Genomic DNA, 26,860 nt, shown 5'->3' on the forward strand with positions numbered 1-26,860 from the left:
GGCTGTCTTGGAGATTCCGAGCGTTGTTGGACTACAAGAGGCCTCCCTCTCGACATGCTGCTTCTCTGAATTGTGTTCTTTGGGTGCCCTTCCTAGCCACTGCTGCTCACTGAATGAAGGCAAAAGCCTGCCTTCCTTTCTCCTTCCCTCCTCGGTTACCTGGCAAGGGGGAGAGCAAGTTCTTCCTTACCGTGCTCCCCACAACTCCATCCTGGCGTGATGAAAATGGGACCTGTGACTCTTCAGGCCTCTGTGTTCTTCTAACTGAGCCTTGTCTCTGCAGTGACTGTGCAAACCTTGAGCAAACCAGGGAAGAGCTACAGCAACAGCTTGAAGTAACGGAGCAAGAAGCCTCGCGTCTGCGTCAAAGTAACTCTGAACTGCAGTTGAAGGGAGATTCAGCCCAGAGGGAAAAGGTGGAGCAGCAACAGGCGATGGAGAGAGCACGTTGTGACCAGGAGCTCCTGTGAGCGTTAAAGCTTTCTCTGGGCAGGGGTGGGCATTGCTGGACTTGAGGAGGCCCACCGTAAAAGAATGAATTTTGCATGCTCCTCGTTTGTAGCACAGAAGGGTGATGGGACTGCGTGGGCAGGTCTGGCTACCTACTGACACACAGCATAGCTGCCTCCTTGTACTTTCTTTATGACCCTTTAAAAAAAGTCATTCCAAACCTGGCCAGAGTAGTTGCTGACAGGCATAAGCTGAAACAAGAGAGGCTCAGACTGGATTCAAGGAGAACAAAAAATTTGAACCATGAAGGCGATCATGCAGCAGAACAGGTTGCTCAGGGAGGCCATCCAGATGCCATCCCTTGAAATTTGGGAGACCCGAGTGGAGAGAGCCTCGAGCAACCTGGGCTGATCCCATAGCTGACCCCAGGTGCTTTGAGTTGAAGATTGGGCTAGAGGCCTCCTGGGGTCCCTGCCAGCCTGAACCATCCTGTGATCCTATGATTATTGGACTGGAAATTCATACACATCTCCTCCCCAAACAGATTGCAGGCTCTTCCTTCATCTCACTGCTGAAGGCAAGAGCAATTGTGGGAATATGAATCTGGACTTAGAAAGTCTGTCTTGCCCAAAGACGAACTTTGGAAAGTCTCGTAGCCAATGTGTGGAAAAGGAGAGAGAGAACTAACAGGCAGGAAGCGGTTGAGAGTACCTGAACCTTTTGGAAACGTTCTGTGATTTCTGGAAGCTTGTTTTACTTTCTCAGTGACAAGTGTTTCACCTACATCAATGACAAAGAGTGAGGCAGCTCTAGTCAGGGAATTCCAGTATTTGTTAGGTGCAAACAGGAAGCTGTTGGAAGTCATTCAAACTGCCATATCTGGGACACAGGATGTGCTCTTGGTTTTGGAAATGAGCATATTTTTACATTAACCACTTGTTTGCCTTTCCCCTTCTCCTAGACTGAAGGACTTAGCCGCACTTGAAGGCAAACATTCATTATTACAGAGTGAGCTGGCAGTCGCGAGAGAGGCACTGGAGGAATCGCACCTTCAGAGGGATCTGCTGAAGCAAGAGAAACACGAGCTTACGGTGGCACTGGAGAAGGTATGGTCACCATCTTGCTAGGCAGCACTTGTGGGAGAGGGAGTTGTGATAACAAGACCACCGCAGATGCTGCTTCTGGCAGTAGAGAACAGGGACAACGTTGTTCTCCATCTTGGAAAACGGTGATCAGAGCACCCAGGCTCTTTGGGGTAGTTAGTCCCCACGTGCTTATTGGGAGCGCTGAACTGGGAGTATGTCAGAAACGCACGGGGGTGTGGGCTTGCTGCTTGAAGTCGGGGATTTTCCTGCTTTTATTGTCATGTTGTTCTTTTGTCTCTTCAGGCTGAGCAGTTGGTAGCAGAGTTGACCGGGGCTCACAGTGAGCCGAGTGCTGAAAATGCTGATCTGCATGTTGCAACAGCAACCATGAGCAGCATCAATGAAGCTCTCGCACTGGATAAAGTGCAGCTGAACAAACTTGTGCTGCAGGTGAGCAGCGCTGCCAAAGAGCTTGTGAGGTGTTTGTCTCCAGCTGCTGCTGCTGCTTCTGAGACTTCTTGCCTTCCGACCGTACGGCTGACTGAATATGGACATGTTGTTCCTCTTCCTGTGCATGCCAAAGCTTCTTCATAGTAAACTCTGTATTTTATTTATACATAAAACTGTATTTTGTTTCCTCTCTGCTTCTGTGATTGTAGCTGGAGCAAGAGAATGAAGTTCTGTCAGGTAGAGTGGCCGACATGGCGAGAGCAAAGATGTCTGACCAGGAGAAGCTGAGCCTGTGTAAAAGAGCAAATGACGAGCTCTGCGCAGAGAAAGCCCACCTGGAGCAGCTGCTGCAGGAAGCAGAGGAGCAACAGGAGAGGCTGCAGGCAGAGCTGAGGTGGCTGGCAGAGGAGAAGGAAGAAACCCAAGAGAAACTCAGTCAGGTGAGACCAAAAACCTGGTGCTTCTGGGTGGGCATTGGGCTGCTTGGCTCAGTGAAGCTGCATCCGTTGGATTCTGCAGTGGTTTTGTCCAGGAGACACATGGCAGTGCTGGAGGTCATGCTTTTACTGTCATGTTTACTTCTTCTTGGAAACGTCTTGATGGCTTGCAGAGCTTTTGATAAGCTGCAAAGAGACGATTGCATTGTCCATGAATCTGAGTGGGGCTACTACTCTCACATGTGGCCAAAGCAGCAAACTGTGTAGCTCTGAGTTCTTTTTCTGAGGTGAAAAGCAGGGCTGCATGTTCCTATTTATGTTTTTCATTGAGAAGTCTGCAACTTTCAAAACTCCATTTGTCTGAGCCTAGAGAGCGGGACAAAGCTGCAAGTCAGTGCCTGCTGTCATGTATTGCTAAGAGTGGCAGTGACATCCTGAAATTGTTGAAATGGTATTGTAAGACATACATGCAACTTTGTGGCTGGAAAGCTGCTTAGGGGAAAAGGACCTGGGGGTGCTGGTCGACAGCCAGCTGCGTATCGTCTGGCAGCGTGCCCAGGTGGCCAAGAAGGCCAACAGCATCCTGGCTTGTGTCAGAAACAGGTCCTGCCCAGCAGGACTAGGGCAGGCAGTGATCGTGCCCCTGTGCTTGGCAGTGGTGAGGCCCCACCTCAACTACTGTGTTCAGTTTTATGCCCCTTGCTCCAAGAAAGACACTGAGGTGCTGGAGCGTGTCCAGAGAAGGGCAACGAAGCTGGTGAGGGGTCTGGAGCACAAGTCTGATGAGGAGCAGCTGAGGGAACTGGGGATGTTTAGCCTGGAGAAGAGGAGGCTGAGGGGAGACCTTATCACTCTCTACAAGTACCTGAACGGGGGTTGTAGCGAGGTGGGTGTCAGTCTTGGCCATTATTAGGTGTGCGGTGGGACTCGATGATCTTAAAGGTCTTTCCCAACCGAAATGATTCTGTGATTCTATGGATTGTTAGAGTCTCTTTAGGCGTTGAGGAAGAAGAGGAGAAAGAGGTGATCACACAAGACTCTTCAGTCAGGACTAACTGATTTTGGTAGCCTGGAAGAAGAGCTTGGGAGAATCATGTCCCTGGAGGAGACTAGGGAGTTTGTCATCACGGAAATGTCAGTGTCACAATGTATGATCTTGGGTATTATGGGATAGCTTTGAGAGAATTGTTTGTTTCTGACGGTCTGTTCTCTGTTAGATAGCCTTAGTTTTGGAGTATGTGGTATGTTTGGCAAATACCCAGCAGCGGTGTTAGACTGAAGAAAAAAGCCCAAAAATTGTGGTTAATCTTCAAGCTGGAATACCAGCAAGGTATATTAGACAACTTGTTTGTGTAAGACAAGTAAACAGTGTTCTTGACATGAGCTACTGTGCCAACAGAGTCTACCATCTCTTTGGCCACATCAGCCAGACTTTAGACACCAAAGTAGGTGACACTTTGAGTATTTTCTTTTTCTAGAAGGTGAAACCATGTGTATTTTCACTTTCTCCCATGAGCAAAGATGCTTTTGCTCAAACCTTCCTGAAAATTTCCAGCACTACAATAGATCCTGGTAGAATGTCAGTTTGCAAGGTGGCAGTTCTGGAAAATGCAGAATTTGTGCATGAAAACACGTAGTGTGGGATACGTACGTTTGTCGTGAAGGAGCTGTGTGGTCCCCGGCACGCCAGCAGGGCCTTACGCATCTCTTCCAAGTTAACGGTGCCAGTGCCTTTTGGCAGCCCAGGGTATGAGCGCGGTATACAGCAGATGCTGTTAAGCTTTCAGCCCACGGTACAGGAGCTCTTTCTGCGGTAGCTGGTTCACCAGTGGCACTGGCTGGCTCTGCACAGAACTCCAGAGAAAGGGCTCTAACTGTATTTTGTCCCGCTTTCAGGTTTACCATCAGCAAGAGTTGGCAAGCAGTGGTCTGGAGCAGTTGCGCCAGGAGTCCTGTCGCCAAGGGCACGCGCTGGCCGAGGCATCCAAAGAGAAGGAATTGCTGGTGCATGAGAAGGCCGCCCTAGAGGTGCGACTGGCAGCCATGGAGCGGGACAACCAAGGCCTTTCAGAGCAGTTGGCGGAAACCAGGTAAAGGCAGGGAGGAGAGCCTAGGCAGGACGTTATTTAATGTCTGTAATTATAAAGGTAATCATTACACGAGGTTTTATTGCATCTTGCGTGCTTTTCAGATGTTTTCACCTTCCATGCACAGAAAATGGAAGACTCTCGAGCCAAAAGAAAAAAGAGTCTACCATGATTTGAGTGTTATTTTCTGACAGCTAAAGCTCCCCTGAGCCTTGGGCTCATGTTTCTGCCCCCTTGCACTTCACACAGGTGTGAAGTCCAAAGCAAGCCAACTTGGCTCTGCGTTGAGTAGCAATTAAACCATGCAGACATTTACTGAAACCTGAAGTTTCTCTCTAGTTTTGGTTTCTTGTTCTGTGCCTTTGAACATAGATCTTCCCTTAATAAGTAGCTTGGCATGGGATCTTCAGAATTCAAGGCTGTTGCGTACGGACATTGTGAGGAGGACACTGCCATTTAGGGTGAAGCTAGAGGCTGAAAATCTTGAGGGCCTTCTGTTTCTAAGCTAACTCCTGTCAAGTATGGTGCAGGACCTAGAGCTGGTTACAGCAGCAGCAGAGAAACCTCTTTTGAATTCTCACCAGTCTTTGGGGATTGTTGCCCATCACTGATGCCTGGGTCCTGGGCTCCTTACCACCTGCTGTTCAGAGACAGACGTTGTGGAGAAGTTATACAGGGAAGGAACAAGCTTCTGTGCTTCTGCTGTATCGGGTTTCTGAGATCACATGTGACAAGTTCTGCTTTTCCCTTCCACAAAGAAAAAGAGAAAAAGACTTGAGATGTTTGTCCTCCTCTTAGGTGTTTTTTAGAAGACTCCTGAACTTGCAGATCTGTACATTTGGTATTTGAGATTGATTGTCGTACTTCTTGACTTCTACACTTTACCACTCCAGAGTATGTTGTTAGCAAAGCTGATAAACGCCATTTTGACTCAGTGTGTTTCTTGAGAGCTGCTGCTTCTTTGGAGCTCCAGCTTCTCTTATTTGATCCAACTGAATTATGTTTGGTCAATTATTGGGCTGTTATTAAATTATTAAATGTTCAGCTCCTTTTTTTTTTTTTTTTCCGCCAAAGAGATAAATGCTATTTTTAAAAAGAGATCAGTTAGTTATGAAGAACCTTTGGCAATAGATAATGAAAAATCAGCAACTGTTCTTGCCAGATGCTGTTCTCAAGAGCCTTTTGTTGTCACAGTTTTGGAGTCCCATCTTTTCTGTTTTAGAGCCTGAGTTCTATTTATCCATGAAATGGGGCACATTTACTCTGGACTGCCCGAGATCGGCGTAATCAGAAATCTGTGCTTGTTCTCCTTCTTGGAGATCGATCCTCCGTTGTCCATCAAAGCAGTGAAATCCTCCCATTGAGGGTTTTACTGTTGTACCACTCGGGTGCCCCGTTGCCCTGAAGGACGTTACCCTGATGGCATCCTTGTACTAGTGAGGCGGTGCTGTGTATTGGAGGACGCTGGCACGCAGGGCGCTGTGTGAGGTCAGGGAGGTAACTGCAGCTCCTGGTTCCAGAATCCTGTGTATCTATGCACCAGCTGGTTGAAGCCTCTGGAGTAACAGTTTGCCTCTGCAGTACTACAGCTTCCTGTCTAAGGAGTGACAAGTCATTTGGGCTACTGCCTACTTAGTTAGCAACGTGGAAATAAAGGTAGCAAGTTTTTCTCTTGACCTTCCCAGCGTTTAAACGGAAGGATACCTGTCTCTCCTTTCAGATCGTTCTTGTTCAGATAAAATCTAGTTCTGATTTCTTACAAATGCTGCTACCAGCATGAGATTTTACTATATCACCTGATGTATTTCTTTGGCCCCTTTTAAATATAGGGAGTCTGGAAAACTACCTACCTATACCTATGCTATGAACAGCACTAAAAAGTCACGAGTCAGGGTAATACTCTTCTGTTTTCTGTGCTGCTGCAGAGCAACCTGGAAGTGCTGATGAGATTAAGGGCTGCGAGCAGAGGCTGGGCTTTTGCTTGCCGGCACAGACGTTGTGGGCACAGCTACCCGCGTGTCCTAGATCAGACAACAGCAATTTAAGATTTGTCTACTGAGATCAAACTCGGCTGGGCTTTTTTGCGTTACGCTAGGTCGTAAGGAAAGCCCGGGCATTCCCTCGGAGGGGCCTGCATTGCTCTTGCAACGGTAGAAATGTGATGTCTGTATAGAAGTTTCCATGCAAGCCATTTTCCATCCTCAGGTGTAGGGACCTTGAACGACTTCCTACTGGAATAAGTCTGCGTGGATGTCAGGAGCAAGAAGCTCCTTTCTCTCCGTATTCACAACTTGCAGGTCTGTGAAGGAGACCCTGGTATCCAGCCTGTTTGAGGCTCAGCAGCACTTATTTCAGCTGGAGATCAGCAGGAGTCAGCTTGAAATCCAACTTCACGCAGTCAAGCAAGCCAAGGAGGTGATACAAGGTGAGAGCCTCATGTGCCTTGTTTCTGGTGGTGCCCTGCCCTAGGGAAGGTGGTATAAAAATGGCTCTGTGTCCGCAGTGCTTCTGAGGAGTGAAGGAGCTGGAGGCAGATCCCTCCTAGACCGAAATTCAAATGGCGTAAGGTCAGTAAAGTCAGAAGCGCTGCTTGTGTAGACTCTGAATCTTGCTGTTTGCCGTGTTTGCAGGGGAAGTGCAGTGCCTTCGATATGAGCTGGAAGCAGAGCGATCTCTCATGAAGCAGGAACGGGAAAACATGGCGCAGCAGCTCTTGCGGACAGAACAGCAGTGTGACAGTACCCTCCAGCTTCGGGAGGCTGATCATGAAGCGGAAATAAACAAGCTCCTGCAAGACCTGGTAGGAAACAATATGCTTCTGAATTCTTGACGCAAGCCTTGTGGGCTGGCTTCAGGAGAAGAACAGCCTGAGCATGTGAAAGGGCAGCAATCATCTGTCACAGGCCACACGTTGCTAGGCCAGGCAGCATAGCCAATGGCTCGCACTTGAAGGCCCGTGAAGACCCACGGGGCTATGGTGGGAGAGTATATGCAGCCACAGGTTCTGTGTGGGCGTAAGACGAGTTCAACAGAAGATTGGGTGGTCTCCACCCAAAGCGTGGCAGCTTACGGAACAGGCCCCTGGTTCCTGGTACTTCAGTTCGTGGCCTGTGTTGTGACTAGGGCATCAGGGTACTGGTCTCTTTCTCACCCTGCAGTCCACCTGCACCTTGTCATTGATGAAAAGGCAGGTGAGCTTTGAAAATAGAGACTCTGAGAATAGAGAGAAATCATGAGAAGAGAGGTGCTAGGAAACAGGCAGCCATCAAAGAGGGGAAGGAGACATCCCCTTTTCTTTGTGGTTGGACTCAATGGTCTTAAAGGTGTTTTCCAACCTAAATGATTCTATGGTTCTTCTCTGTGCTGAGCCTCCCTTTAAGTTCCTTGATGGGACATGATTTATGGATGGCAGAGAGCCACTGCTGTGCACTGTTGAGGTGGGGGTTTGTGGGAGGGATGAAGCTTTGCTTTTTTTTTGCGGAGCTTGTCTGGGAGTTCATCTTGAAGCCTTTTCCTCCACTCCTCAGGCAAGCAGAAGCAGAGCGGGGCAGAAAAGCAGAAAGAAGTGGCTGAGTGAATGTGATTCTGAGACAGGAAGAGGAGAGAGGTGACCCTGATGGCACGTGCCAGTAACTTGCTCTCCATTTGTGTTTACAGAACATCACAGAAAAGCTGCAAGCAGAGCTGGACAAAACTCGGAGAGAGATCAAGGCAGTGGAGAAGAGGCACAATGAGGAAATCCAAACCACCAAAGAGGAAATTAATACTGTTCTGCAGGAGAGGGATGCTCTACGAAACCAGGTGACTGGAACAGCAATAGATGACTCCAGTCATCAAACAGGTGGTCTCTCCCCTTCTTGCCTTTCCATTGCAGAGCAGCAGGCTGATGGGGTAGTCCCTCCGACTGCCACCTTACTGTGGTCTCCATCTCAGCTGGTCTGAAGGAGACTTACTGGTCAGCTGAATTGCAGCTGCTGCCCTGGACAGATGGGTTAGTCCCTCTGCCTGTTTGCCAGCGATCATCAGAATGGATTTCTGCTGGCCAGTTACTGCTAGCCATGTTTCGTGAGGTGGTTTTTCAGATGAACGTGGTGACCCACGTGGATTTTTCAACAAGTCGGCTGTATCCACTGTGAATCTAGTACTGTCGTGACAGGGTGAAATTTAAAGTTGTTCTGTCCCTTTCCTCACAGTGTGTGATATGTCTGGCAGTGACAAGCTGTAGTCTTTGACTGCTTTGTTCTGTTTTGCTTGAGGTGGAAGAGTTGACGTCTCAGTTAGCAGCCTCCAAAGAGTCCCAGCAAGTGATTGGCCGCAAAGCTCAGCAAGATCTGAGTGAGGCACAGGAACTGTCAAGGCAGAAGGTGCTGGAGGTTGTGCACCTCCAGAAGATCCTGGAGGAGAAGAGGAGTCAATGGGAGGAGGCAGAACATCAGAATGAGGAGCTGCAAGCGTGTCTGCAGTCCTTGCAGGAGGAAAGGAGTCGATGGGAAGAAGCGGAGCACTGCAACAGAGAATTTCAGGCTTTGCTGAAGGTCCTTGAGAGTGAAAAAGCCAGGTAAACAAAAGCCAGTGAGAGTCTCCCTTCTGTTTGATGGCTTGATGCCATTTCCAGATCTTTGCATATACAAGCGGCTCTGGCAGCATTTCCTAAAAAGCAGACTTCTGAACTACCCATGCAGAGATGTTTCATTCTCTTGATGCTGTGTTTCATTTTCTTCTAATCCTTCAGTTACTGTTTTTCTGAAGACGGTGGCTTTTGGAGTAGTCCTTCCCTTCAAAGGCGGTGTTCTTTTGTTAGGTCGGCACATTAATACTGATAAACGAGACTTGCAGGGGGTTCAAACCTGAAATGCACCGAAGGAGGCAGGTGGAGCTGCAGTACAGTGAGCTGGATTGATCCATCAGCTCCTCCTCGGGTCCAGTAAACTTGAAGCATTTGGGATCTGTATCGGTCTTCCATCCCGATACCTCTGGTTGGGAGAAGCCATCTTAAAACCATGGTTTTGAACTAAGCCAGATTCCCCTCTGAGACACCCAAGAAAGAAGAATGTTTCTGATTGCCATCTGTTTCCTCGCTCCTCAGAAAATCCCCACAGGTGTCTGGAGAGGCTCGAGCAGGGTCCCTGCCAGCCTCAGCAGCTGCAGATAGGACTGACTGTCCAAGGAGTGCACGAAAGAAGAGAAAGGGTAGGCAGGCTACTTCCCCTGGTAAAGTCCTGCCAGTCTTCAGCACATGTCTTCCCTGAAGAAGAGAAATAAAAGGCAGTGCAGTCTTGCTTCCCCTGCGAGGGATCCTGCGACTTCTATACGGATCTGAGCATTTCCTCCAAGCCTCCATTACCACGGCTGGTGTCAGCCGTCATTTCTCTAGCTGAAAGTGATATGGGTGCTGGCAAAACTCCCCAAAGATCACCTTGCTGTCAGTTGCTGCTCTTCCTATCAGGGCATACAAGCTAGGGGGAGAAAATGTCTCTGCATTATTGACAAAACGTCTCCCTTGGCATCTCATTAGTCAGAAGAAAAACTTTCCTCTTCCCTGATGTCTTCATTTCAGGACTTGGTTGTGTTTCTATTCACATTCCCATCTCCAGAAAGATCGGGTATGTAGGCAGTAATTCCCCTTTCTTCTGTGGAAGCAAGCGTAGTGGGCACATGCTTGGGTGTGGCTGCCAACCTGCCTTAGGACTGAAGCAGCAGCCCGGATGTTTAGACAAACCTCAGCAGACAAAGCACTTTTCCCCTTGGTGGTGGAAGTCCTAAGAGTTTATTAAACGTTATGCCACGTAGCAATGAGTTGCATGCTTTGTCTGGCAGGCTGACCTTGTCTCTGGAAGAGAAGGAACTGAGCCTCAGAACCCTGGAAGAAAACAACCTTGCCCAGCAAAACGAGGTGTCTCAGCTTCTTTCTGCTGTTCACCAGGCCCAGAAGCTGCATTCAGACCACAGAAGGGAAATACAAGAGCTCAACAACCAGGTGAGCTAGGCACTAGCATCTTCTTCTCCAGGGACATAGAATCCCACCTTCAGCTTGTAGGCCCCAGCTTGTTTCCCCTCCCAACAACGTACACACCTGCTGTACTCTGCCCAGGGACTTTGCACATGGAGGTCAAGGCTGGATCTGCGATGTTCTGCCTGTGCTTTCCCCTATTCTCTCATGGTTCACGGCATTAAATCTCTGAGGAGAAACGGAAGGCTCCTTTGGAGCTTCTCAGTACCTCTGTTACAAACGTCGTCCCCAGATGGCGTTTCTGCCTTCGACGGGCACTGAGCAGTCTGGTGAAACAGAAGTGGTTATGGCAGTCTGTGGAAGTCACTTCCATCTCAGCCGGTTCCTCGGGCATTTTGGAGATGCCCCATGAAGGATGCTGATTGTCTCCCTTTCACTTCTACTCCTGAGCATCCCTGGCAGCCCCTCTCTCCATGTGGGGATGCTTGATCTGCCACCTCACCTGCCAGCCACCCGCTCTCACACTCACCCCGCCCACAGAGCTTCGTTTCTGAGGTTGGAAAGCACGAAAGCCTGACAGTTTGATCGTTCCTTTGGGGATGGGGAAACCGCCTTCGGGCCCCTCAGCCTCCGGATACCTGTTTCTAGCTTATTTTGCTCAGTTTGAATCCTTGGCTTTGTGCCTTCTGTTTCCAGTGGTTGATTTGCTTGAGGTGATTTCTCCTTCATTGCTTCCTCTAGTTCCCGCTCCGCTGCCTCAGGAGCAGCGGTGTCCCTGAGGCTCTGTGCGTCTGTCTTCTAGATACAGTCACTGCAGGCGGTAGTGCTGGAGAAGGAGGCTGACCTGGCAGCTCAAGAGAAGCAGCTGCTGCAGGATCTGGAGGAGTCCCGAGCCGGCGAACGTTGCCTGAGGGAGACTGCGCACGCTGGAGGCTGAGACATCTGAACTGCGCTTGAGGCTTCGTAGCACAGAGAACAGAGCAGAGGCATTGGCCGCGGAGCGTCAGCAGGCTGACAGCGCCCGCTGTGAAGCGCGATCCCAGCTGGAGCAACTGCACTTGGTTCTCCACCACACGATCTGTGACAGCAGAGACTTGGTCGCTTGGAGCTCAGGCAAGTGTGGCAGACTGGCTGAGCAAGTCCATAGAGCACGTACAGGAGAGCAGATGGAGGGAGGGGTGGTTCGCTGTAATCCCGATGTGGTAGCCTCATCCTTTCCGCTTCGGCTGCCTCAAGCCTCGGGAAGTCTTGAAAGCCTGTCATCGCTGCAGAGAGGCAAGTCCATGTTTGTACATGGAGAAATGACCAGCATGAAAACGAAAGAGGGCACAAGTCATGCCAAGTCAGAGGGCACGTGCCTTCTTCCTTGGGGCAGCGCTGGCTTTAGCGGTCGTCCAAATAACGCTAGCCTGTGACACACGTCTTGCTGTAATGTGAGCTCTCGGACGACGTCAAAGGCACCGCCACCTTCTCCTGTGTAGAAAGGTGGCCTTGTTGGTTGGAGGCCCTTCAGTTAAAGCTTGAAACAGAATGGCTTCTTTCTTCAGAACAGGGACATGTGTGGGGCCAAACTGTTTCTCAGGCCAGGGACCCCCCTGCAGAGCTGACAGTGGACAGAGTGGCAGCAGCCCTACAAGACCTGCGTCAGCACCTGAAGCAGACTCAGCAAGATCTGGTAACGTATGTCTGGTGCAGCCAGAGATCCCGTCCCTCGGCGGGACAGAACCAACGAGCAGAGTGCCCAAGCCAGAATGGGGGTAAATTCTTGTAGGGCAGGTTGGCTTGCTGCCGTGGGGAGTAAGGAGAATGATGATAACAGCTACCATTACTGTCCAACACCCCCTCCTGCCTTGGCTACTTCTGCCTTAGCGTTTGCACCTCTTTGTCTCCTGCCAGCAGTGAGGTGATGCTTCTCTTCTCTCCTCTTCCAGAATGATGCGAGGAAGAAGATAGAGGACTTGGAGCTGGAGCTGAGCAAGAGGCAAGCTGAGAGGGACCATTTCAGCGCCCACAATCAAGAGCTGCAGAAACAGTTGTCTCAAAGCCAGGAAGGTACAGCTTCTCCTTTCCAACCCACTGACCCCGTCCTGTCTCACCAGCGGGGTTCTCTGATACCAGGCGGAGGGAAAGTGCAGTGCCCAGAGATGGGAAAGGGAGTAAAACAACAAGCAAGAGACTTCTCGGTAGAACTACTAGTGGAAGCTTTTGAGAGAGAAGGATCCAGTGGCTGGCAGTGCATCTCGCTGTGCTACCGGTGACACATGTGCAGAGGTGGTGCCTTCGGGTCACGGGTCACTGCTAGGTAGGGGTAGCTTGATGCCTCACAGCATCCGTCTCCATATGCTCTGTAACAGCACCAACCTGCAAAAAGGCTTGTCTTTAGTGACTTCCTTTTCCTCTTACGTGGCAGATTCACCGAGCGTTAGTTCAGTGTTAAGTTCCTGCGTTATTGCATCCTTTCTTCCGCTGCTTTTCCTCGTTCCCCGGTGCCTCGTGCTTCTGCATCCTTCTTACCTGTTTTCTTGCTGATACTGATTTGGTGTCTGAGCTTAGAGCCATAGCAAACACAGGTTCTGACTTCCCTAGCCACTTCTTACTTACGCCTTTGCTAACGTGTTCACGTTGGGTTTATCTACAAACTGTTTTTCACATGTAGCTAGTCACCTCTTCCTCTAATCTGCAGGCCATCCCAGAGCCTCCAGGGCTATTGGCCTCTCTACATCATAGCTGGACAGGCATCCCTGCTCCTTCCTCTGTCATTGTTTTCCCACTCTCCCCATCAGAAAAGCTTTTTCATCTCATCGCCTTGTTTTCCGTGTCTCAAACTGCAGGAACAGGGAAGGGTGGGCATTGCTCATTGCCTTTGCCACAGGCTGTCGCCTGCTCATGTCCTGCCTTTACGTGCTCAGCATTTCTTCATGTTCCCGCTCTGAGATGGCACTGCTGGTCATTTTTCAGACTCTTTACAGGAGAGATCGTCTCAGGCCTTAGATCATCCCTTTTTCTGGAACAGCCGTAGTTTTACCACATGTGTTACATATGATAAGAGCTTCTGTACTTTAAATTCTGCCATTGGATGGATCCTGCTTGGCCCACGCCTCAGTTCTTTTCCTCTTTAGTTCCTGTCTATCAGTTTGGTCTATTGGCTTAGTTTTAGTTCCTGTCTATCTGTAGTCCTCCTTGCTTCAGGTCTCGGTCCTGGTGTGATGCTCAGTTGTTCTGGCCTTGCTGTTGTCCTAGTATCACTGGGATACTTCCTTTCTTCTTTTTTCTGCCCATGCACAACGTACTGCCCAGCGTCCTTTTGGACAAGTAGCAAAGTGCATCTTCAAGCACAACACTGACATCTGTTCTTTTCTCTAACGTCTCTTAAGTCTTCCTGGTCAATTAGCTGTGTTATAGTCAGTCTTTGCTTTTGCTGCTGCTTCCTTTTCCTTTCGCGCACTAGATCTGGCTCTCACCTGCTGTCTGTGTCCTTGCTTCGTGGACGTTGGTTCAACCTGCTTCTGACACTGTGGGTGATGTGCTGCCATGCCCTTAGCCCCGGCCTTTCAACAAGCAGAAGAGCAAACACATTTTCATATTCTTCTGAACCTTGCCACATTCCATTCTTCTTTTTTTTCTCTGCCTGGAAGTTTCCTGTACTCATGTCTACTTTGAAAGCCCGTGTGGGCTTAGTCCTGGAAAACACAGACAGGCAGAGAAAAAATGATGTTTTCTCGATGGGGTGCAAATCAGGGTTTGGTTTTGCTTCGCTTTTCACCTTCTCCTTCTCCTTCCCCTTTGCTGCTGCAGAGACACAGATGGCAGAACGCAAGAAGAACTCTCTACAAGCTGCCTTGCAGGAAGAGGCCACTGCTCTAAAGGAGGAGGCTGTGACTCTGCATCAAGAGGTGGCATCTTTGGCAAGGAAACTGGAGAGTACCGAGAAGCAAAGGAAGGATGTCCTGGTGAGGCTGGCAGATGCCGTGAAGCGCCATTCCTTACACTTTTTTTTTGCCTTCTGTTACTAATTCTGAGGAGCAACTTTTTCTGTTGGAGAGCTGATTTTGGGTGGTGGTGTACAGGTTCAGTCCAGATGTGAGAAGATGCAGAGTAGTTTCCCTCATTTTCCCCTTCCTTCCACTCCTCCTTCCTTGTTTCCCAGGCTTTTGCTTTCCTGCCAGGCCGTGTAGCTGCATTAGCAGGGTCATCGCCTTGGGTAAGAGAAGACAGTCCAGAAAGGAGAGATTGCTAAGATGACCAATGTCACAGACTATGTGGAGAGACCACAGACCACTACAAGAGCAGAAGAATACTGCTTAGACCAGTGGTGTTTTTTCTGGTTTAACATTTCCAGTTGCGTTCTTGTGAATAAGTAGGAAAAGATGCCATAGTCATAGAAAACTCAGTTGTGATTTGGGGTGTTTATTTTCCTCAGTTCTGAAGATTTCTACGCTTGAAGCTTAAGTCAAGGTAATTTCCAAACTTGTTGCTTACCTTGCTTACTTACTTACCTTGCATGGTTTGGCAATTATTGGTGTCCAAATCCATATGTAGATTTCTCAATGTCTGGATCAGGAAAACAGGGGGAGAAGACAAAGCTGGATAATAACAGAAAGTTGTTCAACATTGCCCGTCTGAGCACAGACAGCGGGGAGAAAACAGAGGCATTTGGGAAATGAAAGTGCTGATCCAGCTAAATATGCATGTCTGCAAGGGGAAAACTAGTCCTGATTTCAGCCACAGAAACGCAGAGTGATAGACTGTGATCTGACCATTACTCTTTCAAGAGAGGACAGTGGGGTTCTAGAGGATGGTACCATGAAAATTCTGCACAGTAGAAGTCCAAAACCAAAAAAAAAGGTGAATGAGGTATTCTCTCTTCCCATCCTAATAGAGAGAACTTCATCATGCCACTGCCTAAATGATGCTTAGTCTGGACTTCAAATCCTGGCTGCAGTTCTGGCAGCTCCTGCCCAGAAGAACACACGAGAGCCAGAAGAGCTTCCGAGAGGGGCAAAAAGAAAGATGGGGCTGGCTGAAGAAGCTGGGCAAGACGCAACCTAAAGAGTGGTGCAGGAAAGGGCTCCACCGTCCTGAGAGGCAGGGAGAGAGGGGGCAGCGTTCGTTCACTCTCTTCTCCGGGAGATGAACAAGAGCCACCTGATGAAGGTAGTGAGAGCCTCTGCTGCAGGCAGAGGACAGGAGGTGGTGTACTTACAGCAGAGCAGACCTGTTGAACGCCTTGGCAAAGGGTGCTGCAAATACAGCAGGTCTGCATGGCCTCAGGAGGAGGCTGCGAAAGTTCTCACAAGCTGGAACAGTGCTGGGCTTGGGGAGGTATCATGTCAGTCTACCCCACCCTGAGGCTTTCTTCCCAGTGTATGCGCTTATAGGCAGGAGAGTAGCTCAGACATTTGAGCCAGTGCAGCTGTTCTTACATGACCAATATTTTCCCACTTCTCCATTTCACAATGACTCCAAAAATCAGCTGTGGACAGAGTTTGGTAAACACAGTGCACTTCCCAAATCTTCGTTGAGAGACAGCAGAACATTTACATCGAGCAGGGAAACCAACTGAATAGCTGCTAATTTCTAGTAAAAGCTCAAACTTCAGTGCTTGACTGCCACTGGAGCTGGAGTTCAACTCTTGTAGGAAAAACAAACGTCTAGATATATTTTAGACCTATATATATTTTTCTGTATATATATATGAAAATAGATATTTTCCTCCCTGTTTTGCAGCATGAACGGGAGAGGCTTCAAGCAGTTGGAGAAAAACTGGTATGGAAGATAAAACTTCCTCAGGAATCAGTCACAGGCTCTGAAACCCAAGCAAATACAGCAAGAGATGATATGAATCACTCCCGGGAACATGAACTCCAAACTACATTGTCTATGTTAAAAATTGAAAATGAGGACCTGAGAATGCGGTGGGAGAAAATCCAGATGCTACAGAAAGACGCAGCAGAGGTGAAAGCTTTGCAGGATACTCTCACTCACATGACTGCCCTCCTGTCAGAGAGGGAGGGAGAATTGAAGTTATACCAGGAACAGATGAGAATGCTGGAAAAGCAGAAAGAAATGCATAAAACTGCTCTTGATCAGGTTATTAAGGACATAGCAGAGGAAAAAGAGAAGACAGAATCCCAGCAAGAACACATACAGGAGCTGGAGAAGCAGCATGAAAAACAAAGGACTGCTGTCAGCAAGATGAGCCAAGAGCTGGAGGAGAGAGACCGGAAGATCAGATCCCAGCAAGAAAAGATACGGGAGCTGGAGAAGCAGCTGGAATTGCAGAGGGCTGCTGTCAGCAAGATGAGCAAAGAGCTGGAGGGGAGAGACCAGGAGATCAGATCCCAGGAGGGGAAAATAATGATTCTAGAGCAACGCGGTACATCACAAGTGAGAAATCTGCTTGCGGATCTTGATCATATGAAAGGAAACTTGAAGGAGAAAAACTTAGAGCTTATGTCTCTGACTCAGCAGATGCAGGAACTGGAAAAGGAGAGAGAACAGGTAAAATCTCTGCACACAAGCCTTGAACACCTGAAGGCACTTCTGAAGGACAGAGAGAGTGAGTGTGATTCTCAAAGGGATCAGTTAAGTCTCTTGCAGCGGTACAAGGAACAGCAAGAGGGACACCTGCAAGAGCTTCGTGGTAAAGTAGAGAAGATGACAGTTTCTTTATCTGAAAAAGAGCGAGAGCTTGAGTCACAACAAAAGCAAATCCAGGAAGCTGAAGAAGTCATGGGAATGCAGTTAAGGACTGTCCGTGACCAACTGGAGCAGACCTCAGCAACCTTAAAAGAAAAGGACAGACTCCTAGACATGCACAAGCAGCAAACAAGGAGCTATGAGGAAAAAACAGAAGAACAGATTAATATCTTACACAGAGACTTAGAATACACTAAGGCAATACTGAAAGACAAGGATTTAATGATTGAGTCTCAGAGGGAAGTGATTGAGGCCTTCCAAAAACAAGAACAAGACTCTGAACAGCAGAAGGAAATTCTGCAGCATCTTCAAGTGGCACTACAAGAGCAAGGACAAGAAATCTTATGCCTTAGAAAGCAATGTGAGGCACGCAAGGAAAAGGAGGAAAAGCATGCAGCTGAGCAAAACACATCTCAAACACATCTTCAAGCACCAAAACTGACTCTGAAAGACAGCGAAAAAAAGATAGAGGTTCTGGAGGAGACTATCTCCAGGCTTCAACAGCAAAAGGAGGAGGCAGTGCTGCAGACTAAAGCCATCCTGCACAAACTAGAACATGCTGAATCGTTTCTAGAAGCTAGAGATCAAGAGATAGTGTCTTTGCAAGAGCATGTCCGGGCCCTTCAGGAGCAGAAGGAGTTGGAAGGCAAGCAGGCCAAGAGTCTAGAGCAGGATCTAGACAAAATGAGCCAAATAGTGAAGAAGAACCATTTGGAGTTCCTCAGGCAGACAGAGCAAATGAACATGTTGCAGCTTCATGAAGAAAGCGTGAAAGAAGCACTAGCATCCTGCCAGAAGCAAGTGAATCTGCTTGAGGAAGTGGTGAGGAAGAGAGATGAAGACAATGCAACTCTTCTGCAAAAACTGGAGCTCCAAGAAGAAGACCTGGAGGCCTTGCAGAATCTCCAGCTTAGGCGAACCAAGAAGAACGAAGAGCTTAGACAGCACGGAGAGCAAGAGAAGCTCCTGGAAGAAGGCTTGCTTGAGAGGGAAGGAGAGACCAAGGCTCAAGGTGAGCTACAAGAGTTAGAAGAGGAAATAAGAGGTCTTCGGGAAGATCTCCAGCACGTTCAGCAGACTCTGACAAAGAAGGATGAAGAGATCAAGCGCCAGAGAGACAGAGTCAGGTATTTAGAGAAGACTCTGACAGGGAGAGAACGAGAGCTTAGGAGGCAGAGTGAACTCCTGAAAAAACTGGCATCAGCTTTGCGATGGAACGGTGAAGGGGAGACCCTACAGAAACAAATCCAGAAACTCCAGAAATGGGAGGAAGAGGAAGGCGAGAAGAGGAAAGTTCTCCAGGAGAGAGACCATCTCCTGAAAAGGCAGAAGGAGCTAAGCCGACAACTGGAAGATGAGAGGAGAGCAAAGGGGGAAGAATTGGAGCGTGTGGTTGCTATTTTGAAGCAGACTGAAAGCGGAGAAATCGAATGGAAAGAGAAGGCACAAGCACTGACTCTTGCCCTCACCAAGAGTGAAATGGCCAATGGGACTCTGAGGCAAGAAGTAGCCATCCTGCAGAGTATGGTTTCGGAGAGGGACAAGGACCGGTTTCATCTTCAGGTAGGCACTGTGATTGATCATCAGTCACCTAAAATGTCTAGAAGGGATTCTAAAGATGTTTCCCATAAAAACATGGGAATATATGTTTCCCATAAAGATATGACCTGCTTGGCCAAAGAAACCAGGATTGCAGCCAGCAGGCTTGCCTGTCTGTGTAGCTGCGGCCAGAGACCGTTCACATGCTCGAATGTGTTCTGTTGAGTCCAGAAGTACTCAAAGAACTACAGAGCTTGCTGTGAAAACTCAGTCAAGTCCAAAGGTTGGGGGTGGGTAATTCCCATCTCCTGTCTAGGCAAGTTTAGCCGGCGTGTCATGGTTAGGATTGGGCATGGAAAGGAAAGGGCACAGCGGACCAAACTAATGCGCTAAACTTGGTAGAATTTTATAGCGATGTCTGAACAGCAGCTACACTGCCGGTGCTTAGAGGATGCTTTCAGAGGTGCAGATTTCTGAGGTGCAGCTTTTCCACTGTATTAAATAGAATGGAATTTGTAGCGTTGCCTGATCAGGGTAAAAGCTTCACTGCACACTCAGGATGTCCGTGTGCCACAGTCCAAAAAGCACGAAGGCAAATTTGTGCGCATTTCTCCAAGTTGATGTGGAGGAGGGCCCCTAGGAAGAACGTGTGTTGTTTTGGCCTGTGGACCAGGAGGAGAAGAAGGGACTTGGCACTGTCCATTCCCGAGTCCGCTCACTCTCCCTGGCGTGTTGATCCTGGCCCTCCTAACCTTTATGTGGCACCAGCTCCCATAATCTCCTCTCTGGACACCCAGCAGGCTGTTGCAGAAGGGGAGCAGCTACCGTGGCTCTCAGAGAAGGGACTCCTGTTGCAGCGGCTGGAATGTCTGCAGCGAGCAGTTGCGAGGCTGGCACATGAGAAGACGGAGCTGCAGCAGTTCAATGCTGAGCTCAGGAGGACTCTTGAGCAGGTAAAACAGGCTTTCGCCGCCTCTGCAAAGCCTCGCGGTCCTCTGGAGCACAACACATTTGCACAGGCAGCGCTTTGGAGTCCTCTGCTTGTTTCCTTCCCTCTCCCACTTCCCCCTGTGGACACACACTTTTGTACTTTCCCTCTCTTCTGGCACCCCATTGCCCTCACAAATGCACATTCACTCCGGTACCACCCTTCTCGCCCACACACCCGTTTGACTCTCGTGTGTGTCAGGAACTGTTTCCTCTTGCTCTTTCTCTTTGCACAGTCTACATCGAGCACCTTCTGCCCGTAACGTTCTCTGGTGCAATGAACAGTCTCTGAGCAGACATCTTCTTGCCATGGCGTGATGTCCAGAGGTCCTTTTGCTCCTTGTTCGGTGGCAGGTTTCTGTGACCCTTTCTCCTCTGCAACGTGCAGGTGGAACGTGAACGGAGGAGACTGAAGAGAGTTTATGGTGGTCGGTTGCTGCCAGATGCCCGTGGATTTTCTCTCTCGGAGTCTGACCAGCACAAGATGCCTGCTTCTAGGGAGGTGAGGACAGAATCTGACTTGGTGGGAGGAGGCTGTGGCCACAAGGAGGAACAATGGCAACTCCCAGTGGCAGCAGCCCCCCAGTACAGACCTAATAACGGAAGTTGAATATATTCAACCGTGCCCCGACCAAACTGGAGACTAAAAAGAAACGCTTGCATTTTCTTCACAGGAGGAGTCTCCTGCTCGCTGCAGTCGATTATCTGAGCTACAGAACCAGGTGAGGAGTAGGAGAGCTCTCGCCAAAAACCACTGTGGCTGTCCTGATGGGCACAGCTTTGCATTGTGCTTCAGGCCGAGTTTTGTCTGGCTGTCAGGAAGGGACCACCCCAGGCACTGTCAGTTAGACACATCTGTTGGCCCTGGCCAAACAACATCATTCACCTAGGTCTAGTCTCTGACTCGCCTCAAGGTCAGGCAGGGTCGGAGGAAAGTCAGAAAACTGGAACTTGCCTGAAAATAGAGAATATTCCATGGATGTTCCCCTTGAGTCTTACTCATCTTGTTGACTGCTTCCATTTTCCCTTGACTCCGTTAACAGTGGAGCTTGCATCGTGTCAGATCTGCAGGGACCTGAGGGAGTGCCAGCACTTGTAGCCTTCAGGCGATTGTTGGTCTCATACTGCTGTGCCGTGCTAATCGTGTCTTGTGGTTTAGCCCCAGCCAGCAATTAAGCAGCACGCAGTTGATCGCTCACCCCCCGCCCAGGTGGGATGGGAGAGAGACTCGGGGAAAAAAACCTCATGGGTTGAGACAAACACAGTTTAACAGGACAGCAAAAGAAAAGGAAACAACAAGGATAACAATAATAACATTAGTGATAAAGGAATATACAAGAACTGGTGATGCGCGGTGCAGCAATTGCTCACTACCCGGTGATCCATAGCCCATCCCTGAGCAGCAATTCCCACCCCCCCACCCCGACAACTCCAGTTTATACGCTGGGCATGACGTTATCTGGTGGGGAATATCCCTTTGGCCAGGTTGGGTCAGCTGTCCTGGCTGTGCCCCCTCCCAGCTCCTTGTGCACCTCCCTGCTGGCAGAGCCCGGGGAGCTGAAAAGTTCTTGACTGAGTAGAAACACTACAACTACTTAGCAACAACCAAAAACGTCAGTGCGTTATCAACATTATTCTCATACCAAATCCAAAGCACAGCACTATACCAGCTGTCAGGAAGAAAAATGAAAGAAAAATCCCAGCCAAAACCAGGACATCGTGATCTCAGTATTGGACCGAGTCAGAGACCTAAGCTCTTTTTATCGGTGTAAGAATGTACATTCCAGCTACTGAACCCTACTGCATCCTCTGACAGTGGTGCTGGCAGCAGCAGCAGCAGTCGCCAGACTGTGCTTCCATGTACTTTTATGGGTCTGGTGCACCCCGGTCTCCCTGAGGCGGTGAATCTTCACAGGCGCTCAGGGCAAAATGCATATTTATGTCAGTCAAGTATGCATGTCCTTACTCATGAACCAGCCAAAAGGGAAAGCACAGGAGAAGTCGTATCTTTTCTAGATACAACAGGGGTTAAACTTTATCAGTTCTCAAGTCTTCCAGGTAGGTATGCTAGAAATGTGAATAGGGCTGGCTGGCTGGCTGGCTAAAAATTGAATTAATGCAGCAGAGCCTGACCTTGCTCTTCAGTTATCTAAAGACAGATAAACACCCTCCCTCCGTTTCCAAATCATGTTTCCTTCTGAGCCTGGTCTTAAGAGAAAGCAAAAGGAATGCAAAACTGTATTTAATGAGTGTGCAGAACAACTTTCATCGAGGTTGGGTACGTGTGTATAAATACAGAACCAACATCAAAAGAACATGAAACCAAAGGTTACATACGAGCATTGAAAAACATCCACACCAATAGTAAGTGAAGTGAAATAATCCCCCTGGGATTTAACATTCATGCAAGCAGAAACAAAACAAACTAAAAAGGACAAAATAACTTTTTTCTTACAAGCGGGCAAGCTTTTTATTTAAGAAAACAATTTTAGTTTTTCAGCATTTCCAGTGTTTCTTGTTCCTTCAGACACGTGAATATTGCATAAAGACAGGGAGGAGAACTTGTGTTAAAACAAGCAAAATGCCCAACACTTACTTTGCAGAGAAAAAAGATGATCATCATCAGGAGACGGTCAGAGGTCCTCAGGGCATAAAGATTACCATGGTATAAGGATATTAAGAAATAATTCTGGGGTCACATAAGGTTTGGGTAACGCACTTTTTTCTGAGAAAGTCGGAGATGTTAGGGGCTTGATTTTTTATGAAAAACGCTCAGGACATTTAGAATGCCAAACAGAAGTGAAATGTGGTTTGAATCTGTTTCAGCAGCTGTTACCCAATGATGAGATGACAGTGCACTTACATCTCTTAAGAGCATGAGATTCATAGGCTACCTGTTTCAAAACACTGATTCGTGTTAGTCTATAGACATGTCTGCGTTAAAACAGACATATATACCATACTGTGTCAATAAATAACTCGGAATATCCCAATGTGGTTGTAACTAATAAAACCTGACATACAGTAACTCTGAAGAAAGACCTTCATGAGGTTTACCCACTCACACAGTATTTAAAAGTGAAAAAAACTGGAGAGCAATTGCTGGTAATCTGATTTTGGTGGCTCCTCATTAGCTTTCTCCTCATTGGCAAAGTAATTGAATTTAGCTAATGTTAGCAAACTTGTATGTAACTTCAGTCTTTTTTTTCCTAGTCTAAACAGGACCTCTGTCGTAATGGAAGGATTTCTGCCAAGCCAAAGACAGAGAATCAAGGCTCATAGATCTGAGAAATGGGATCAACTCCGCTGGGCGAGGGCACTCCCTGCCTTTTACCTATATTCCTCTCAGATTCTGCTGGCGCCGTCAAACCTCTCCTTATGATGAGTATTAGAATCTATAAAGCATTATTTCAGGCAAATGATTTCTGGGGACAAAATGCGAGTAAGTGAGAACAAAAACACTGGCAAGGAGAGAGAACTGAAGGGTACACTGAAGGGTAGGGCTGCAATTCAGAAGGACCTTGACGGGCTGGAGAAATGGGCTGGACTAAGAGGAGCCAGGAATCCTTCCTCTCAACCACCTGTCTTAAGCCTACAAAAGCCCCCTCCTCGCCCAGTGGAGGGATAGACTGTCAGAGTTACAGCACCCAGCACTCTCTAACATGTTATCTTTCCTTCCTGGTTTTTGCTGGGAACAAAAACACTATTAACGACTTGCCCTTGGTTGTGCAAATGAGAGGTTTTGTTGCAATTATCTTAATGGTCATTTTAATCCTAATTCTTTACATTCTTTTTCCTGGCACTGCTGACTTCCTGTTTGGTCAGCAGACTGCTTTTATGTTTTTGTAATAAAGGCATTCTTTAACTCTTGTTTCCAGAGCTGATGTGAATATACAAACCACTTACTTACTAAAAGGACAATCAATTAGAGGATTGACCCTGAAGAAGTGGTCAGTGAAACCTTACTAGAAGTCCTCTTCCCAGGTAGAGGGCAGACGCACAGTCCTTTCCATTAGCCAACAGTGCTCCTTCTCCCATCAAGCAATTCAGTGATCTGTTTTACACATCAGACTCTAAAAAGTTCTTGAGAAATCTCAAGAACAGTTGAGACAAAGGTCACACTCTGTCTTTGTCTTGAGCACAGCTGCTTCCTGTTTGGCTATTCTGAGGTTTGAACAACCTGTCCTTTCAGGGCAGAATCAGCAGCTTCAACTCCTGATAATGAGATATTTTCTGTCTTGCTGAAAGTTTAAATTCTACATGAGTCTCCACAGAATGAATTCAGTAAAGAAGAAAAGGGAGAGTGGAAGGAAAGTTTACTCATTGCAAACAAAATCCAAACCTATAGTTTGCAATTGTTAAAAGCCAAAAAAAGAGTGGTGGTGAAAAAAGATGCTGGGAACTGAGTTTTAAAGATAGGTGGGTGGTGGAGAATGCTTTTTTTTTTTTAGTAAGGGTTGATTTCAAAGTCACTGACAGAAATAGACTGTCAGACCTGCTGCTGACATTTACAGCTGATGTCAGACATTGACTGTAAATTTAGGCAAAAGGTATATTGGGGGGTGAGGAACCAGAACAAAAGGAGAAGGAGAGAAGGGAAAGGGAACACCGTCCCCAGAGAGCAGCCAAGAAGAGCAGCAACTAGATTTTCAAGTGTGTCCTCTCACAGGCATCCCCTCTGCTATGGCAGGGGGTTCCCAACACTTCTCCTATATAATAACTGCACGCTTCTCCTCAGGATCTTCTCAAATGTCCTATTAGCCACTACTCTTACAGTCATAATCAGGGTATGCCTTTCTCAGGGGGAGGTGTGGCTTGCTGATTAGCTAGAAGAGGAGCCCTGGGGAGAACGCAGGTCACCAAGGCATTAGGACATGCTCCCTGCTCTAACTCCTGGACTTTACTTCCACAAAAGGCTGATAAACACAGGTGTCCAGGTTTGCAGGCACCCTACCCTTCTCTTTCCACTGAACACTTCATCTACAGTCTGCAGAAGCAACCAAACATCCAGGACATAAGGAACCTCCTCCCTGCAAGCTAGAGGAGGACCCAGGTGTTTAGGACTTCTTCAAACCCCCACTTTCCTCTTACCGATGGGAGGACAAAGGCATGCAGGGTCAAAGCACCCTCCTCCTACTCTAACTTCAAGGTTCCCACCCAGCTGGCAGGAGGATCCAGAGCCCAGGGCACAGGCTCCCACAGAGGAATCCTGTGATGGACCCTGTGAAGGACCCCAGCTTCCATGCTCCATGAGGAGCCACAGCCTTGATGCCTGTCCTGCTTATAGAGTCCTGGTGCCACTGGGGCAGAAGTCCCCACTGGATGGCAGCACTCTTCCTCTTCCTGGCTGGAGCCACCCCTCATTCCTATGGTCCCCAGAAGCTCACAGACACACTTCCCACTGATGTCATGGCTGGCCTCAGCTCCTTCTTGCACCCTATGCTCACCACAGAAGATAACTGCAGATAAGAGACAGAAGCCATGTATTCAGTCTTCCCAGTCTTGAAGGCACATGAGCCTCCACCTTCTACAACTGGTCAAGGGTCAGGGCACCTGACAGTGACGTGCGGAAAACAGACTCCACAATCTATAAGATTGTAAAGTAGGTATGTTTATTCAGCGCTGGGCAGCACGGGGGGTAGTCCCACCAAAAACCGTGCGTGCCCAACGCGGCACTTACTTCAAATATATACAGCAAAGTGTTGCATATACATAAAGTTTAGCAATATACCTATACATATGCATGATCTATCCCCGCTTCGTATTAAAATGAGTTCTCCTCCCATCTGCGCTTGCGTGTTGCCTCCTGGTGGTGGTCGTCGGGGGTCGTGGGGATGAAGGCCGGTGGTTCCTCTTCATCACCGCTAGTAACCTTTTGACTTTGCGCAGGCTCCGTTGTTTTTTGGTTTCTGTCCAAACTGCAGAGTCAGTTTTAGCTAGTTTCTTGAGGTAAGTTCTTAATTCTTATCAGGGACCGTCCTTGTGAGGAGCCACAAATCTTCTTGCTCCTTTCAGTTTATCAGGACCTGTCTTTGGGAGGAACTACAGTTCTCCTGCTTTAACAATAGCTAACAAGATTTCAAGCTTCATCTACTAATTAACTGCTAAGACTCCCTTAACCCCTTCTCTCAGTCCCCCCTTTTTAGAAAAGTTAGTAAATTCTTTTACTAGATTTATTTCTGATACTATTTCTAATACAATGTTTCTTTATCTAACATTTTCAAAGTACTTGTTAGATTCCAATTTGCGTCGTAATTGGTTTTTCTTCCATTCACTGTAAGAGTCTCCTGTGTTCTGAAAACACCAGAGACCACATCGAACTGTAATACAGAGAGTTATAACCAAAGAGATAATCGCAATTATCAGAACAAATAATTGTCTTAACCAAGTCAAGTTTGGGAGCCAAGAAGTCAACTTATTCCAAAGATCAGAGAAACCCAGTGAAGTGTCATCTAGTGTTACTAGGTGTAATATTTTTGACTGTTTCCAAATTTGGTTGATGTCTGCGGCAATTCTTTTACTCTGATCAATATAAGAACAACAACTACTATTAATCACTGCACATGTTCCTCCCTGATTAGCAAATAAAATACCTAAAGCCATCCTATTCTGTGCCGCAAACAGTCGCAAACTCTATTTCTTTTTGCTGAGACAACAGGGCATCTCCTGTTGCATTTAAAGACAACTCCATTGTTGCTGATATGTTTAGGATAGCTTTTTCAAGTTCGCTTACTCCTAACCAAGGGAGGAACCATCGAGCGAAACTGTGAAAACTAGTAGGTCTATCTATCAATGGGTTATTCCGTTTTACTCGTACCCAGGGGCTCCTCAGGACTCCTGAAGGTACCTCAGTTTGATTAACGATCCTATATTGTGTTGTGAGATACCCAAGAGTACAGGTCCCTTGCCAAGCTCTGGGTAATATCTTTTGTGCACGTCCATCTCCACATAACCACCAAGTCCCTTGAGGGGTTGGACATATAGGTACTGGGCTTGCCGCGTTACTCCTTCTTTGGGCAGTTATATTAAGATAGATTCCATTCAAAGTCACCTGTAGGTCGTCATTAACCAGGTTACTTAAGGTTCCGATTGATTCCTGTTCTGTAAATCAATGATAGTACCGTTTATGGTGCTCAAATTAAAGCTTCCAAATTGAGGGGCGCTAATACATGCTTC

General features: G+C 47.9%; 1 protein-coding gene across 1 annotated transcript in view; it reads left to right on the forward strand.

Moving 5' to 3' along the window:
* Nucleotides 1-20,414, forward strand: part of LOC309410750 (uncharacterized protein) — a gene marked incomplete at its 5' end in the record, with an annotated part of 38,218 nt that extends 17,804 nt beyond the window's left edge. Inside the window, 19 exon segments of the mRNA XM_082007196.1 lie at nt 284-466; nt 1,412-1,556; nt 1,839-1,985; nt 2,195-2,425; nt 4,319-4,512; nt 6,807-6,934; nt 7,140-7,309; nt 8,167-8,310; nt 8,742-9,067; nt 10,327-10,486; nt 11,262-11,383; nt 11,385-11,577; nt 12,009-12,134; nt 12,391-12,511; nt 14,255-14,409; nt 16,187-16,639; nt 16,700-18,721; nt 19,495-19,650; nt 20,073-20,414. Coding sequence (XP_081863322.1) covers nt 284-466; nt 1,412-1,556; nt 1,839-1,985; nt 2,195-2,425; nt 4,319-4,512; nt 6,807-6,934; nt 7,140-7,309; nt 8,167-8,310; nt 8,742-9,067; nt 10,327-10,486; nt 11,262-11,383; nt 11,385-11,577; nt 12,009-12,134; nt 12,391-12,511; nt 14,255-14,409; nt 16,187-16,639; nt 16,700-18,721; nt 19,495-19,650; nt 20,073-20,294 — 5,398 coding nt within the window. The 3' untranslated portion in view covers nt 20,295-20,414.
* Nucleotides 20,415-26,860: the final 6,446 nt, after the last annotated feature.

Source organism: Phaethon aethereus, assembly GCF_964289735.1.
Source record: "Phaethon aethereus genome assembly, chromosome: 16".
NCBI classification, from domain to species: Eukaryota; Metazoa; Chordata; class Aves; order Phaethontiformes; family Phaethontidae; genus Phaethon; species Phaethon aethereus.